Here is a 14,898-nt window from a genome sequence, read left to right as displayed (position 1 = left end):
CGAACTTATGGGCATGGCCTCAGCCCTGCATAACCAACAATCAAAAAACCACAAAAAAATCCTAATTCTCACTGACTCGCTTAGTGGACTACAAGCCCTCCAAAACAAAAATACCAAAAAACGACCTAAATTAATAAACCAAATACTTAAAAGCTCCAACGACCTAACAAAAGCAGGCAAACAAATAACCTTCTTGTGGATCCCCGCCCACGTAGGAATTTACGGCAACGAAAGCGCCGATAAAGCAGCTAAATTATCTCTCAAAATACCAGAAATAAGCCTAAACCTACCCATCTCAAAATCAGAAATTAAAAGTGTAAACAAACAAAAAATAACCAAAAAATGGCATAATCAATATCAAAACTCAAATAGCCAAGTCAAAAAAGTGCTCAGAAAACCACTAGCCAAACCTAAAATCCTTCACCCCTCTAAAAAAATTGACAGATTAATTACAAAACTCCAAACAGGACACACGAACCTAAATAACCACCTAAAACAACTTAAAAGACACACCACAGGCAACTGCCCCCACTGCGAACAACCCGAAACCACAGAACACGCACTCATCCACTGCACCCACTACCAAACACACAGAACCACACTACAAACCAACCTCAATCTAAATAAGGTTCCTACTCTAGATGAAATACTAAACCCTCAAAATAAACTAGAAAACTTCAAGGCCCTAGGCGTATTCCTAATCAAAACAGGCCTAATTAAGCGCATCTAAAAACTTATTAATCTACCAACCCAAAATCCAATAAACATACAAATACCCACCTCACCCAGCTCCCTTAGTTCCCTCCTCCATCCACCTAGGCATTTATTCCAAATTTTAAAATTTCAAAAATCGATATAAGCAACCCCTAAAAGCCCCCCTCTTGTGTTGCACACACCACTTTCACCCTTCTCGGAATACACTAAATGGTCTGGCCAGGCCCGTGTGCGAAATACGCTGCAGTCGGAAAGCGCACGTTAAATCTTCTATATCAGTCAGTCAGTCATTCTCTCGTAGCTGACGTGAATTTTTACCACTCAAACTTACCACTATGGCTGATGCTGCTGCTGCCCCCGCTGTTGTCAAGACTCCCAAGAAGAAGGCTGCTGCCAAGCCTAAGAAGGCTGCCGCACATCCTACCTATTTGGAGATGATCAAGAAAGCTATTTCATCCCTGAAGGAGAGGAGTGGTTCCTCCCGACAGGCTGTTCTGAAATACATCTTGGCCAACTACAAGGTCGGTGACAACCAGGTGGCCATCAATGCTCGCATTAAGACTGCTTTGAAAAATGGAGTCAAGAACGGCGCACTGAAGCAATCAAAGGGAACTGGAGCTGCTGGATCATTCCGTCTTGGCGAGGCAAAGAAAGACGAAAAACCCAAGAAGGCTAAGGCAGCTGCCAAACCAAAGAAGGCTGCCAAATCCCCCAAGAAAGTCAAGAAGCCAGCTGCTGCCAAGAAACCCAAAACAGCCGCTAAGAAGGCCGCTAAGTCACCAAAGAAGGTGAAGGCTGCAGCCAAGCCCAAGAAGGCGAAGACACCCAAGAAGGCAGCAGCCAAACCCAAGAAGGTCAAGACCCCCAAGAAGAAGGCAGTCAAGCCAAAGAAGGCTTAAGCTCTCATTGTCACGCCTTCGCTCCACATTTCTGTGGTCCAAAGGCCCTTTTCAGGGCCATCCAAATACCCCAAAAGAAAACTTGAAAACACTGATAACAAAACAATAAATATGTATGTTAGCAGTAATAAAGTGCAGGTTCTCGTGATAACAGAGATAACGTGGCAGCAACACCCACCACGCACATAACACACATAGGTGATGATGATAAGGGTACGTCAGGGATTTTATTGTGTGTGTGTGGGTGGGGAGGGGGGGGATGTGCCTTAACACTAATGACTGTTGTTATGCTTGTTTATTAACCCCCCAAATTGGTGTATGTTGGAAAGTGAGGCGATTAGTGTCGTTGATATATATAATATACTGAGTGCAGACTTCCTATGTGTGTAGCTGCACATGCACGTTGTGTTCAAAGGTGTAAAACGGCGATAAAGGCCAGACATCCACGGGGTGTTTTACCGACACACGCCTCGCCTGTGCACGACTTTTCAAATAGAGCGTCAAGAGTTGTGCGCCCTTGGTCGTGTGCGTTTCGCCTAGCCCCCTACCTGCAACATGTCACATCTACCTGTTGTATGGCGAGAGAAATGTATGGAAATACTTTCTAATAAGTCTAAAGTACGTTTGCAAGCGATCAGCTAGAACGGGGAACATAAAATAGCTGGTTTATCACACAGTCGCGTCGTTTCTTTTCATATTTGTAAAGCGTGTCAACAGTGATCAGCTTGCTCACAGCTTTCAAAATACATTTTCCAGCAGCAAGCCAGTGAACTCCTATTGACAGGCGCTCTGTACGATCTAACTCTTTCTCCTTTTCTTATCTGTGTAGGCAAAGAGATGTGAGCCGAGACTTAACACGAACAACATTATAATTTTACATGTATATATTATATATTCATGCTTTGAAAGTAAGAAAGTAAGTAAAATAGTCAATTATCGGTGCACGCAAACACCTTTATGTGGCGAAAAGGACGTACATGCCTTCAGAATAGTTGACGAGTTTGGTGAACTGACAACTGAATATGATCACATGTATAGTGGAAAAGTCCTTTCTGTAAAGGTATGTAAGAATACATGGCTGGCAGCTATTTCTTTGAGCAGACATGCATGAGTGGGGCCATTTACAAGGAAATAAAAGTGTATGATTACATCAGATGTGAATGAGTCAAGTGCACCTTATGGTCGAAAAAGAAAAAAAGTGGGAATCGCATAGCAAAAATGTCTACTGCACCCGGTGTTCCCAGGCGGTCACCCATCCAAGTACTCTCCGGGCCCGACGTTGCTTAACTTCGGTGATCGGACGAGAACCGGTGTTTTCAACGTGGTATGGTCGTAGACAATGCTTATCGGCAAACTTTAGCTACATATAGACACCGCACATTGGTAAACAGACATTGCCATGAAAACAGCATGCTCGCGTTTTCAGCGGGTTCAGTAGACATGTTGTGTTTGTTGATTTATGATGTATATTTACAGGGATTAAAATCTAGCCGTTGTAAAAACATGTGATCACTGATTAACACGAGGCCCGGCACACTCGCTCACTCGATCCGGCCTTTCGTATGAAACATTCACTTTTCGTTGATGCATTGTAGCCTATATTGTTCTGGTAATATTAACATCCAAACGACGAAGACCCCTACTAATATCGTGCTATTAAGACAGGCAAAAAGACTTAATCTGTGACGACCGATCGAGTGATCTAAACACCTATGTATATATGTTACTGTTCGGGGCTTCGCGCCCTAGCTGCTTGTGTCCCGAGATCCTCGTCTTACTAGACTGTTTTCCTGAAAGTAAAATCCCCGTTACTTACTTGTTATGACAAAGTTAGTTTCAACTCTAACTGAAGTGACCAAAATTATGTCTCCAGAAATATAGTGTCAAATGTTTTCTGTTGCAAAATGGCGAAGTCGTCAGAAAAACGTGCTTCATTGTCGTTGTTTGAACGCTTGTTCTAGCTTATCATAGGCAATACTGATGAGTGTTGTGTTTTACTTTCATAGTTAGATATATTGAGAATTGACAGGCAACGTTTAAAATGCAAAAACTTGAGTCTCAAGGCTAAAAATGTGCTTTTGAAAGTAACGATGTCTACATTTTAGACTGGGTCGCTTCATTGGAAACAGCACGTGTGGCTTTGAACTTCACCCGTGAGCGTTGCTATTGTAACCGAAATGTAGCCAAATGTTTTTACTACCTAACTGTATTGTTGAAATTGAAACTTTCCTTGATTAATAAGTGATTATTCGGATACAAATACACGAAAAAGCACACGCGCTTGTAAGCGTGCAGCTATCAGCCACAACAAGCAGGGTGTCTCCTCCGACGTCCGCGCCTCCGGAGTATCAGCCGGGCTGTCTGTGGGGAAGTGTCATTCGCTCTCTGTGCTTCTCTCGTAGCTGACGTGAATTTTTACCACTCAAACTTACCACTATGGCTGATGCTGCTGCTGCCCCCGCTGTTGTCAAGACTCCCAAGAAGAAGGCTGCTGCCAAGCCTAAGAAGGCTGCCGCACATCCTACCTATTTGGAGATGATCAAGAAAGCTATTTCATCCCTGAAGGAGAGGAGTGGTTCCTCCCGACAGGCTGTTCTGAAATACATCTTGGCCAACTACAAGGTCGGTGACAACCAGGTGGCCATCAATGCTCGCATTAAGACTGCTTTGAAAAATGGAGTCAAGAACGGCGCACTGAAGCAATCAAAGGGAACTGGAGCTGCTGGATCATTCCGTCTTGGCGAGGCAAAGAAAGACGAAAAACCCAAGAAGGCTAAGGCAGCTGCCAAACCAAAGAAGGCTGCCAAATCCCCCAAGAAAGTCAAGAAGCCAGCTGCTGCCAAGAAACCCAAAACAGCCGCTAAGAAGGCCGCTAAGTCACCAAAGAAGGTGAAGGCTGCAGCCAAGCCCAAGAAGGCGAAGACACCCAAGAAGGCAGCAGCCAAACCCAAGAAGGTCAAGACCCCCAAGAAGAAGGCAGTCAAGCCAAAGAAGGCTTAAGCTCTCATTGTCACGCCTTCGCTCCACATTTCTGTGGTCCAAAGGCCCTTTTCAGGGCCATCCAAATACCCCAAAAGAAAACTTGAAAACACTGATAACAAAACAATAAATATGTATGTTAGCAGTAATAAAGTGCAGGTTCTCGTGATAACAGAGATAACGTGGCAGCAACACCCACCACGCACATAACACACATAGGTGATGATGATAAGGGTACGTCAGGGATTTTATTGTGTGTGTGTGGGTGGGGAGGGGGGGGGATGTGCCTTAACACTAATGACTGTTGTTATGCTTGTTTATTAACCCCCCAAATTGGTGTATGTTGGAAAGTGAGGCGATTAGTGTCGTTGATATATATAATATACTGAGTGCAGACTTCCTATGTGTGTAGCTGCACATGCACGTTGTGTTCAAAGGTGTAAAACGGCGATAAAGGCCAGACATCCACGGGGTGTTTTACCGACACACGCCTCGCCTGTGCACGACTTTTCAAATAGAGCGTCAAGAGTTGTGCGCCCTTGGTCGTGTGCGTTTCGCCTAGCCCCCTACCTGCAACATGTCACATCTACCTGTTGTATGGCGAGAGAAATGTATGGAAATACTTTCTAATAAGTCTAAAGTACGTTTGCCAGCGATCAGCTAGAACGGGGAACATAAAATAGCTGGTTTATCACACAGTCGCGTCGTTTCTTTTCATATTTGTAAAGCGTGTCAACAGTGATCAGCTTGCTCACAGCTTTCAAAATACATTTTCCAGCAGCAAGCCAGTGAACTCCTATTGACAGGCGCTCTGTACGATCTAACTCTTTCTCCTTTTCTTATCTGTGTAGGCAAAGAGATGTGAGCCGAGACTTAACACGAACAACATTATAATTTTACATGTATATATTATATATTCATGCTTTGAAAGTAAGAAAGTAAGTAAAATAGTCAATTATCGGTGCACGCAAACACCTTTATGTGGCGAAAAGGACGTACATGCCTTCAGAATAGTTGACGAGTTTGGTGAACTGACAACTGAATATGATCACATGTATAGTGGAAAAGTCCTTTCTGTAAAGGTATGTAAGAATACATGGCTGGCAGCTATTTCTTTGAGCAGACATGCATGAGTGGGGCCATTTACAAGGAAATAAAAGTGTATGATTACATCAGATGTGAATGAGTCAAGTGCACCTTATGGTCGAAAAAGAAAAAAAGTGGGAATCGCATAGCAAAAATGTCTACTGCACCCGGTGTTCCCAGGCGGTCACCCATCCAAGTACTCTCCGGGCCCGACGTTGCTTAACTTCGGTGATCGGACGAGAACCGGTGTTTTCAACGTGGTATGGCCGTAGACAATGCTTATCGGCAAACTTTAGCTACATATAGACACCGCACATTGGTAAACAGACATTGCCATGAAAACAGCATGCTCGCGTTTTCAGCGGGTTCAGTAGACATGTTGTGTTTGTTGATTTATGATGTATATTTACAGGGATTAAAATCTAGCCGTTGTAAAAACATGTGATCACTGATTAACACGAGGCCCGGCACACTCGCTCACTCGATCCGGCCTTTCGTATGAAACATTCACTTTTCGTTGATGCATTGTAGCCTATATTGTTCTGGTAATATTAACATCCAAACGACGAAGACCCCTACTAATATCGTGCTATTAAGACAGGCAAAAAGACTTAATCTGTGACGACCGATCGAGTGATCTAAACACCTATGTATATATGTTACTGTTCGGGGCTTCGCGCCCTAGCTGCTTGTGTCCCGAGATCCTCGTCTTACTAGACTGTTTTCCTGAAAGTAAAATCCCCGTTACTTACTTGTTATGACAAAGTTAGTTTCAACTCTAACTGAAGTGACCAAAATTATGTCTCCAGAAATATAGTGTCAAATGTTTTCTGTTGCAAAATGGCGAAGTCGTCAGAAAAACGTGCTTCATTGTCGTTGTTTGAACGCTTGTTCTAGCTTATCATAGGCAATACTGATGAGTGTTGTGTTTTACTTTCATAGTTAGATATATTGAGAATTGACAGGCAACGTTTAAAATGCAAAAACTTGAGTCTCAAGGCTAAAAATGTGCTTTTGAAAGTAACGATGTCTACATTTTAGACTGGGTCGCTTCATTGGAAACAGCACGTGTGGCTTTGAACTTCACCCGTGAGCGTTGCTATTGTAACCGAAATGTAGCCAAATGTTTTTACTACCTAACTGTATTGTTGAAATTGAAACTTTCCTTGATTAATAAGTGATTATTCGGATACAAATACACGAAAAAGCACACGCGCTTGTAAGCGTGCAGCTATCAGCCACAACAAGCAGGGTGTCTCCTCCGACGTCCGCGCCTCCGGAGTATCAGCCGGGCTGTCTGTGGGGAAGTGTCATTCGCTCTCTGTGCTTCTCTCGTAGCTGACGTGAATTTTTACCACTCAAACTTACCACTATGGCTGATGCTGCTGCTGCCCCCGCTGTTGTCAAGACTCCCAAGAAGAAGGCTGCTGCCAAGCCTAAGAAGGCTGCCGCACATCCTACCTATTTGGAGATGATCAAGAAAGCTATTTCATCCCTGAAGGAGAGGAGTGGTTCCTCCCGACAGGCTGTTCTGAAATACATCTTGGCCAACTACAAGGTCGGTGACAACCAGGTGGCCATCAATGCTCGCATTAAGACTGCTTTGAAAAATGGAGTCAAGAACGGCGCACTGAAGCAATCAAAGGGAACTGGAGCTGCTGGATCATTCCGTCTTGGCGAGGCAAAGAAAGACGAAAAACCCAAGAAGGCTAAGGCAGCTGCCAAACCAAAGAAGGCTGCCAAATCCCCCAAGAAAGTCAAGAAGCCAGCTGCTGCCAAGAAACCCAAAACAGCCGCTAAGAAGGCCGCTAAGTCACCAAAGAAGGTGAAGGCTGCAGCCAAGCCCAAGAAGGCGAAGACACCCAAGAAGGCAGCAGCCAAACCCAAGAAGGTCAAGACCCCCAAGAAGAAGGCAGTCAAGCCAAAGAAGGCTTAAGCTCTCATTGTCACGCCTTCGCTCCACATTTCTGTGGTATAAAGGCCCTTTTCAGGGCCATCCAAATACCCCAAAAGAAAACTTGAAAACACTGATAACAAAACAATAAATATGTATGTTAGCAGTAATAAAGTGCAGGTTCTCGTGATAACAGAGATAACGTGGCAGCAACACCCACCACGCACATAACACACATAGGTGATGATGATAAGGGTACGTCAGGGATTTTATTGTGTGTGTGTGGGTGGGGAGGGGGGGGATGTGCCATAACACTAATGACTGTTGTTATGCTTGTTTATTAACCCCCCAAATTGGTGTATGTTGGAAAGTGAGGCGATTAGTGTCGTTGATATATATAATATACTGAGTGCAGACTTCCTATGTGTGTAGCTGCACATGCACGTTGTGTTCAAAGGTGTAAAACGGCGATAAAGGCCAGACATCCACGGGGTGTTTTACCGACACACGCCTCGCCTGTGCACGACTTTTCAAATAGAGCGCCAAGAGTTGTGCGCCCTTGGTCGTGTGCGTTTCGCCTAGCCCCCTACCTGCAGCATGTCACATCTACCTGTTGTATGGCGAGAGAAATGTATGGAAATACTTTCTAATAAGTCTAAAGTACGTTTGCCAGCGATCAGCTAGAACGGGGAACATAAAATAGCTGGTTTATCACACAGTCGCGTCGTTTCTTTTCATATTTGTAAAGCGTGTCAACAGTGATCAGCTTGCTCACAGCTTTCAAAATACATTTTCCAGCAGCAAGCCAGTGAACTCCTATTGACAGGCGCTCTGTACGATCTAACTCTTTCTCCTTTTCTTATCTGTGTAGGCAAAGAGATGTGAGCCGAGACTTAACACGAACAACATTATAATTTTACATGTATATATTATATATTCATGCTTTGAAAGTAAGAAAGTAAGTAAAATAGTCAATTATCGGTGCACGCAAACACCTTTATGTGGCGAAAAGGACGTACATGCCTTCAGAATAGTTGACGAGTTTGGTGAACTGACAACTGAATATGATCACATGTATAGTGGAAAAGTCCTTTCTGTAAAGGTATGTAAGAATACATGGCTGGCATCTATTTCTTTGAGCAGACATGCATGAGTGGGGCCATTTACAAGGAAATAAAAGTGTATGATTACATCAGATGTGAATGAGTCAAGTGCACCTTATGGTCGAAAAAGAAAAAAAGTGGGAATCGCATAGCAAAAATGTCTACTGCGCCCGGTGTTCCCAGGCGGTCACCCATCCAAGTACTCTCCGGTCCCGACGTTGCTTAACTTCGGTGATCGGACGAGAACCGGTGTTTTCAACGTGGTATGGTCGTAGACAATGCATATCGGCAAACTTTAGCTACATATAGACACCGCACATTGGTAAACAGACATTGCCATGAAAACAGCATGCTCGCGTTTTCAGCGGGTTCAGTAGACATGTTGTGTTTGTTGATTTATGATGTATATTTACAGGGATTAAAATCTAGCCGTTGTAAAAACATGTGATCACTGATTAACACGAGGCCCGGCACACTCGCTCACTCGATCCGGCCTTTCGTATGAAACATTCACTTTTCGTTGATGCATTGTAGCCTATATTGTTCTGGTAATATTAACATCCAAACGACGAAGACCCCTACTAATATCGTGCTATTAAGACAGGCAAAAAGACTTAATCTGTGACGACCGATCGAGTGATCTAAACACCAATGTATATATGTTACTGTTCGGGGCTTCGCGCCCTAGCTGCTTGTGTCCCGAGATCCTCGTCTTACTAGACTGTTTTCCTGAAAGTAAAATCCCCGTTACTTACTTGTTATGACAAAGTTAGTTTCAACTCTAACTGAAGTGACCAAAATTATGTCTCCAGAAATATAGTGTCAAATGTTTTCTGTTGCAAAATGGCGAAGTCGTCAGAAAAACGTGCTTCATTGTCGTTGTTTGAACGCTTGTTCTAGCTTATCATAGGCAATACTGATGAGTGTTGTGTTTTACTTTCATAGTTAGATATATTGAGAATTGACAGGCAACGTTTAAAATGCAAAAACTTGAGTCTCAAGGCTAAAAATGTGCTTTTGAAAGTAACGATGTCTACATTTTAGACTGGGTCGCTTCATTGGAAACAGCACGTGTGGCTTTGAACTTCACAAATTGTTGAAATTGAAACTTTCCTTGATTAATAAGTGATTATTCGGATACAAATACACGAAAAAGCACACGCGCTTGTAAGCGTGCAGCTATCAGCCACAACAAGCAGGGTGTCTCCTCCGACGTCCGCGCCTCCGGAGTATCAGCCGGGCTGTCTGTGGGGAAGTGTCATTCGCTCTCTGTGCTTCTCTCGTAGCTGACGTGAATTTTTACCACTCAAACTTACCACTATGGCTGATGCTGCTGCTGCCCCCGCTGTTGTCAAGACTCCCAAGAAGAAGGCTGCTGCCAAGCCTAAGAAGGCTGACGCACATCCTACCTATTTGGAGATGATCAAGAAAGCTATTTCATCCCTGAAGGAGAGGAGTGGTTCCTCCCGACAGGCTGTTCTGAAATACATCTTGGCCAACTACAAGGTCGGTGACAACCAGGTGGCCATCAATGCTCGCATTAAGACTGCTTTGAAAAATGGAGTCAAGAACGGCGCACTGAAGCAATCAAAGGGAACTGGAGCTGCTGGATCATTCCGTCTTGGCGAGGCAAAGAAAGACGAAAAACCCAAGAAGGCTAAGGCAGCTGCCAAACCAAAGAAGGCTGCCAAATCCCCCAAGAAAGTCAAGAAGCCAGCTGCTGCCAAGAAACCCAAAACAGCCGCTAAGAAGGCCGCTAAGTCACCAAAGAAGGTGAAGGCTGCAGCCAAGCCCAAGAAGGCGAAGACACCCAAGAAGGCAGCAGCCAAACCCAAGAAGGTCAAGACCCCCAAGAAGAAGGCAGTCAAGCCAAAGAAGGCTTAAGCTCTCATTGTCACGCCTTCGCTCCACATTTCTGTGGTCCAAAGGCCCTTTTCAGGGCCATCCAAATACCCCAAAAGAAAACTTGAAAACACTGATAACAAAACAATAAATATGTATGTTAGCAGTAATAAAGTGCAGGTTCTCGTGATAACAGAGATAACGTGGCAGCAACACCCACCACGCACATAACACACATAGGTGATGATGATAAGGGTACGTCAGGGATTTTATTGTGTGTGTGTGGGTGGGGAGGGGGGGGATGTGCCTTAACACTAATGACTGTTGTTATGCTTGTTTATTAACCCCCCAAATTGGTGTATGTTGGAAAGTGAGGCGATTAGTGTCGTTGATATATATAATATACTGAGTGCAGACTTCCTATGTGTGTAGCTGCACATGCACGTTGTGTTCAAAGGTGTAAAACGGCGATAAAGGCCAGACATCCACGGGGTGTTTTACCGACACACGCCTCGCCTGTGCACGACTTTTCAAATAGAGCGTCAAGAGTTGTGCGCCCTTGGTCGTGTGCGTTTCGCCTAGCCCCCTACCTGCAACATGTCACATCTACCTGTTGTATGGCGAGAGAAATGTATGGAAATACTTTCTAATAAGTCTAAAGTACGTTTGCCAGCGATCAGCTAGAACGGGGAACATAAAATAGCTGGTTTATCACACAGTCGCGTCGTTTCTTTTCATATTTGTAAAGCGTGTCAACAGTGATCAGCTTGCTCACAGCTTTCAAAATACATTTTCCAGCAGCAAGCCAGTGAACTCCTATTGACAGGCGCTCTGTACGATCTAACTCTTTCTCCTTTTCTTATCTGTGTAGGCAAAGAGATGTGAGCCGAGACTTAACACGAACAACATTATAATTTTACATGTATATATTATATATTCATGCTTTGAAAGTAAGAAAGTAAGTAAAATAGTCAATTATCGGTGCACGCAAACACCTTTATGTGGCGAAAAGGACGTACATGCCTTCAGAATAGTTGACGAGTTTGGTGAACTGACAACTGAATATGATCACATGTATAGTGGAAAAGTCCTTTCTGTAAAGGTATGTAAGAATACATGGCTGGCATCTATTTCTTTGAGCAGACATGCATGAGTGGGGCCATTTACAAGGAAATAAAAGTGTATGATTACATCAGATGTGAATGAGTCAAGTGCACCTTATGGTCGAAAAAGAAAAAAAGTGGGAATCGCATAGCAAAAATGTCTACTGCACCCGGTGTTCCCAGGCGGTCACCCATCCAAGTACTCTCCGGGCCCGACGTTGCTTAACTTCGGTGATCGGACGAGAACCGGTGTTTTCAACGTGGTATGGCCGTAGACAATACTTATCGGCAAACTTTAGCTACATATAGACACCGCACATTGGTAAACAGACATTGCCATGAAAACAGCATGCTCGCGTTTTCAGCGGGTTCAGTAGACATGTTGTGTTTGTTGATTTATGATGTATATTTACAGGGATTAAAATCTAGCCGTTGTAAAAACATGTGATCACTGATTAACACGAGGCCCGGCACACTCGCTCACTCGATCCGGCCTTTCGTATGAAACATTCACTTTTCGTTGATGCATTGTAGCCTATATTGTTCTGGTAATATTAACATCCAAACGACGAAGACCCCTACTAATATCGTGCTATTAAGACAGGCGAAAAGACTTAATCTGTGACGACCGATCGAGTGATCTAAACACCTATGTATATATGTTACTGTTCGGGGCTTCGCGCCCTAGCTGCTTGTGTCCCGAGATCCTCGTCTTACTAGACTGTTTTCCTGAAAGTAAAATCCCCGTTACTTACTTGTTATGACAAAGTTAGTTTCAACTCTAACTGAAGTGACCAAAATTATGTCTCCAGAAATATAGTGTCAAATGTTTTCTGTTGCAAAATGGCGAAGTCGTCAGAAAAACGTGCTTCATTGTCGTTGTTTGAACGCTTGTTCTAGCTTATCATAGGCAATACTGATGAGTGTTGTGTTTTACTTTCATAGTTAGATATATTGAGAATTGACAGGCAACGTTTAAAATGCAAAAACTTGAGTCTCAAGGCTAAAAATGTGCTTTTGAAAGTAGCGATGTCTACATTTTAGACTGGGTCGCTTCATTGGAAACAGCACGTGTGGCTTTGAACTTCACCCGTGAGCGTTGCTATTGTAACCGAAATGTAGCCAAATGTTTTTACTACCTAACTGTATTGTTGAAATTGAAACTTTCCTTGATTAATAAGTGATTATTCGGATACAAATACACGAAAAAGCACACGCGCTTGTAAGCGTGCAGCTGTCAGCCACAACAAGCAGGGTGTCTCCTCCGACGTCCGCGCCTCCGGAGTATCAGCCGGGCTGTCTGTGGGGAAGTGTCATTCGCTCTCTGTGCTTCTCTCGTAGCTGACGTGAATTTTTACCACTCAAACTTACCACTATGGCTGATGCTGCTGCTGCCCCCGCTGTTGTCAAGACTCCCAAGAAGAAGGCTGCTGCCAAGCCTAAGAAGGCTGCCGCACATCCTACCTATTTGGAGATGATCAAGAAAGCTATTTCATCCCTGAAGGAGAGGAGTGGTTCCTCCCGACAGGCTGTTCTGAAATACATCTTGGCCAACTACAAGGTCGGTGACAACCAGGTGGCCATCAATGCTCGCATTAAGACTGCTTTGAAAAATGGAGTCAAGAACGGCGCACTGAAGCAATCAAAGGGAACTGGAGCTGCTGGATCATTCCGTCTTGGCGAGGCAAAGAAAGACGAAAAACCCAAGAAGGCTAAGGCAGCTGCCAAACCAAAGAAGGCTGCCAAATCCCCCAAGAAAGTCAAGAAGCCAGCTGCTGCCAAGAAACCCAAAACAGCCGCTAAGAAGGCCGCTAAGTCACCAAAGAAGGTGAAGGCTGCAGCCAAGCCCAAGAAGGCGAAGACACCCAAGAAGGCAGCAGCCAAACCCAAGAAGGTCAAGACCCCCAAGAAGAAGGCAGTCAAGCCAAAGAAGGCTTAAGCTCTCATTGTCACGCCTTCGCTCCACATTTCTGTGGTATAAAGGCCCTTTTCAGGGCCATCCAAATACCCCAAAAGAAAACTTGAAAACACTGATAACAAAACAATAAATATGTATATTAGCAGTAATAAAGTGCAGGTTCTCGTGATAACAGAGATAACGTGGCAGCAACACCCACCACGCACATAACACACATAGGTGATGATGAGAAGGGTACGTCAGGGATTTTATTGTGTGTGTGTGTGGGGGGGGGGGGGGGGATGTGTCTTCACACTAATGACTGTTGTTATGCTTGTTTATTAACCCCCCAAATTGGTGTATGTTGGAAAGTGAGGCGATTAGTGTCGTTGATATATATAATATACTGAGTGCAGACTTCCTATGTGTGTAGCTGCACATGCACGTTGTGTTCAAAGGTGTAAAACGGCGATAAAGGCCAGACATCCACGGGGTGTTTTACCGACACACGCCTCGCCTGTGCACGACTTTTCAAATAGAGCGCCAAGAGTTGTGCGCCCTTGGTCGTGTGCGTTTCGCCTAGCCCCCTACCTGCAACATGTCACATCTACCTGTTGTATGGCGAGAGAAATGTATGGAAATACTTTCTAATAAGTCTAAAGTACGTTTGCCAGCGATCAGCTAGAACGGGGAACATAAAATAGCTGGTTTATCACACAGTCGCGTCGTTTCTTTTCATATTTGTAAAGCGTGTCAACAGTGATCAGCTTGCTCACAGCTTTCAAAATACATTTTCCAGCAGCAAGCCAGTGAACTCCTATTGACAGGCGCTCTGTACGATCTAACTCTTTCTCCTTTTCTTATCTGTGTAGGCAAAGAGATGTGAGCCGAGACTTAACACGAACAACATTATAATTTTACATGTATATATTATATATTCATGCTTTGAAAGTAAGAAAGTAAGTAAAATAGTCAATTATCGGTGCACGCAAACACCTTTATGTGGCGAAAAGGACATACATGCCTTCAGAATAGTTGACGAGTTTGGTGAACTGACAACTGAATATGATCACATGTATAGTGGAAAAGTCCTTTCTGTAAAGGTATGTAAGAATACATGGCTGGCAGCTATGTCTTTGAGCAGACATGCATGAGTGGGGCCATTTACAAGGAAATAAAAGTGTATGATTACATCAGATGTGAATGAGTCAAGTGCACCTTATGGTCGAAAAAGAAAAAAAGTGGGAATCGCATAGCAAAAATGTTTACTGCACCCGGTGTTCCCAGGCGGTCACCCATCCAAGTACTCTCCGGGCCCGACGTTGCTTAACTTCGGTGATCGGACGAGAACCGGTGTTTTCAACGTGGTATGGCCGTAGAC

General features: G+C 44.0%; 5 protein-coding genes and 5 non-coding genes across 10 annotated transcripts; 5 read left to right on the top strand and 5 right to left on the bottom strand.

Moving 5' to 3' along the window:
- Window positions 1-1,014: 1,014 nt before the first annotated feature.
- Window positions 1,015-1,613, top strand: LOC125373430 (histone 24-like). The gene has a single exon (XM_048384486.1). The coding sequence runs from the start codon at window positions 1,050-1,052 to the stop codon at window positions 1,611-1,613; it is 564 nt and encodes a 187-aa protein (XP_048240443.1). The 5' UTR covers window positions 1,015-1,049.
- A 1,219-nt stretch (window positions 1,614-2,832) lies between these two features.
- Window positions 2,833-2,951, bottom strand: LOC125373585. The gene has a single exon (XR_007218428.1). It is a non-coding gene; the product is annotated as a 5S ribosomal RNA (ribosomal RNA).
- Window positions 2,952-4,003: 1,052 nt separating this feature from the next.
- Window positions 4,004-4,613, top strand: LOC125373424 (histone 24-like). The gene has a single exon (XM_048384476.1). It carries the CDS (start codon window positions 4,050-4,052, stop codon window positions 4,611-4,613), a length of 564 nt encoding a protein of 187 aa, XP_048240433.1. The 5' UTR covers window positions 4,004-4,049.
- A 1,220-nt stretch (window positions 4,614-5,833) lies between these two features.
- Window positions 5,834-5,952, bottom strand: LOC125373614. The gene has a single exon (XR_007218454.1). It is a non-coding gene; the product is annotated as a 5S ribosomal RNA (ribosomal RNA).
- A 1,052-nt stretch (window positions 5,953-7,004) lies between these two features.
- On the top strand, window positions 7,005-7,614 carry LOC125373423 (histone 24-like). The gene has a single exon (XM_048384475.1). The coding sequence runs from the start codon at window positions 7,051-7,053 to the stop codon at window positions 7,612-7,614; it is 564 nt and encodes a 187-aa protein (XP_048240432.1). The 5' UTR covers window positions 7,005-7,050.
- Window positions 7,615-8,833: 1,219 nt separating this feature from the next.
- Window positions 8,834-8,952, bottom strand: LOC125373607. The gene has a single exon (XR_007218448.1). It is a non-coding gene; the product is annotated as a 5S ribosomal RNA (ribosomal RNA).
- A 1,000-nt stretch (window positions 8,953-9,952) lies between these two features.
- On the top strand, window positions 9,953-10,559 carry LOC125373461 (histone 24-like). Its single transcript, XM_048384545.1, has one exon. The coding sequence runs from the start codon at window positions 9,996-9,998 to the stop codon at window positions 10,557-10,559; it is 564 nt and encodes a 187-aa protein (XP_048240502.1). The 5' UTR covers window positions 9,953-9,995.
- A 1,219-nt stretch (window positions 10,560-11,778) lies between these two features.
- On the bottom strand, window positions 11,779-11,897 carry LOC124137204. The gene has a single exon (XR_006861491.1). It is a non-coding gene; the product is annotated as a 5S ribosomal RNA (ribosomal RNA).
- Window positions 11,898-12,946: 1,049 nt separating this feature from the next.
- On the top strand, window positions 12,947-13,559 carry LOC125373428 (histone 24-like). The gene has a single exon (XM_048384482.1). The coding sequence runs from the start codon at window positions 12,996-12,998 to the stop codon at window positions 13,557-13,559; it is 564 nt and encodes a 187-aa protein (XP_048240439.1). The 5' UTR covers window positions 12,947-12,995.
- Window positions 13,560-14,779: 1,220 nt separating this feature from the next.
- Window positions 14,780-14,898, bottom strand: LOC125373584. Its single transcript, XR_007218427.1, has one exon. It is a non-coding gene; the product is annotated as a 5S ribosomal RNA (ribosomal RNA).

The sequence above is a fragment of the Haliotis rufescens genome, unplaced genomic scaffold, assembly GCF_023055435.1.
Source record: "Haliotis rufescens isolate VD_foot unplaced genomic scaffold, xgHalRufe1.0.p SCAF_5, whole genome shotgun sequence".
Taxonomy (NCBI): domain Eukaryota; kingdom Metazoa; phylum Mollusca; class Gastropoda; order Lepetellida; family Haliotidae; genus Haliotis; species Haliotis rufescens.
Note: the sequence above shows the minus strand (reverse complement) of the source record. Positions and strands in the feature narration are given on the sequence as shown.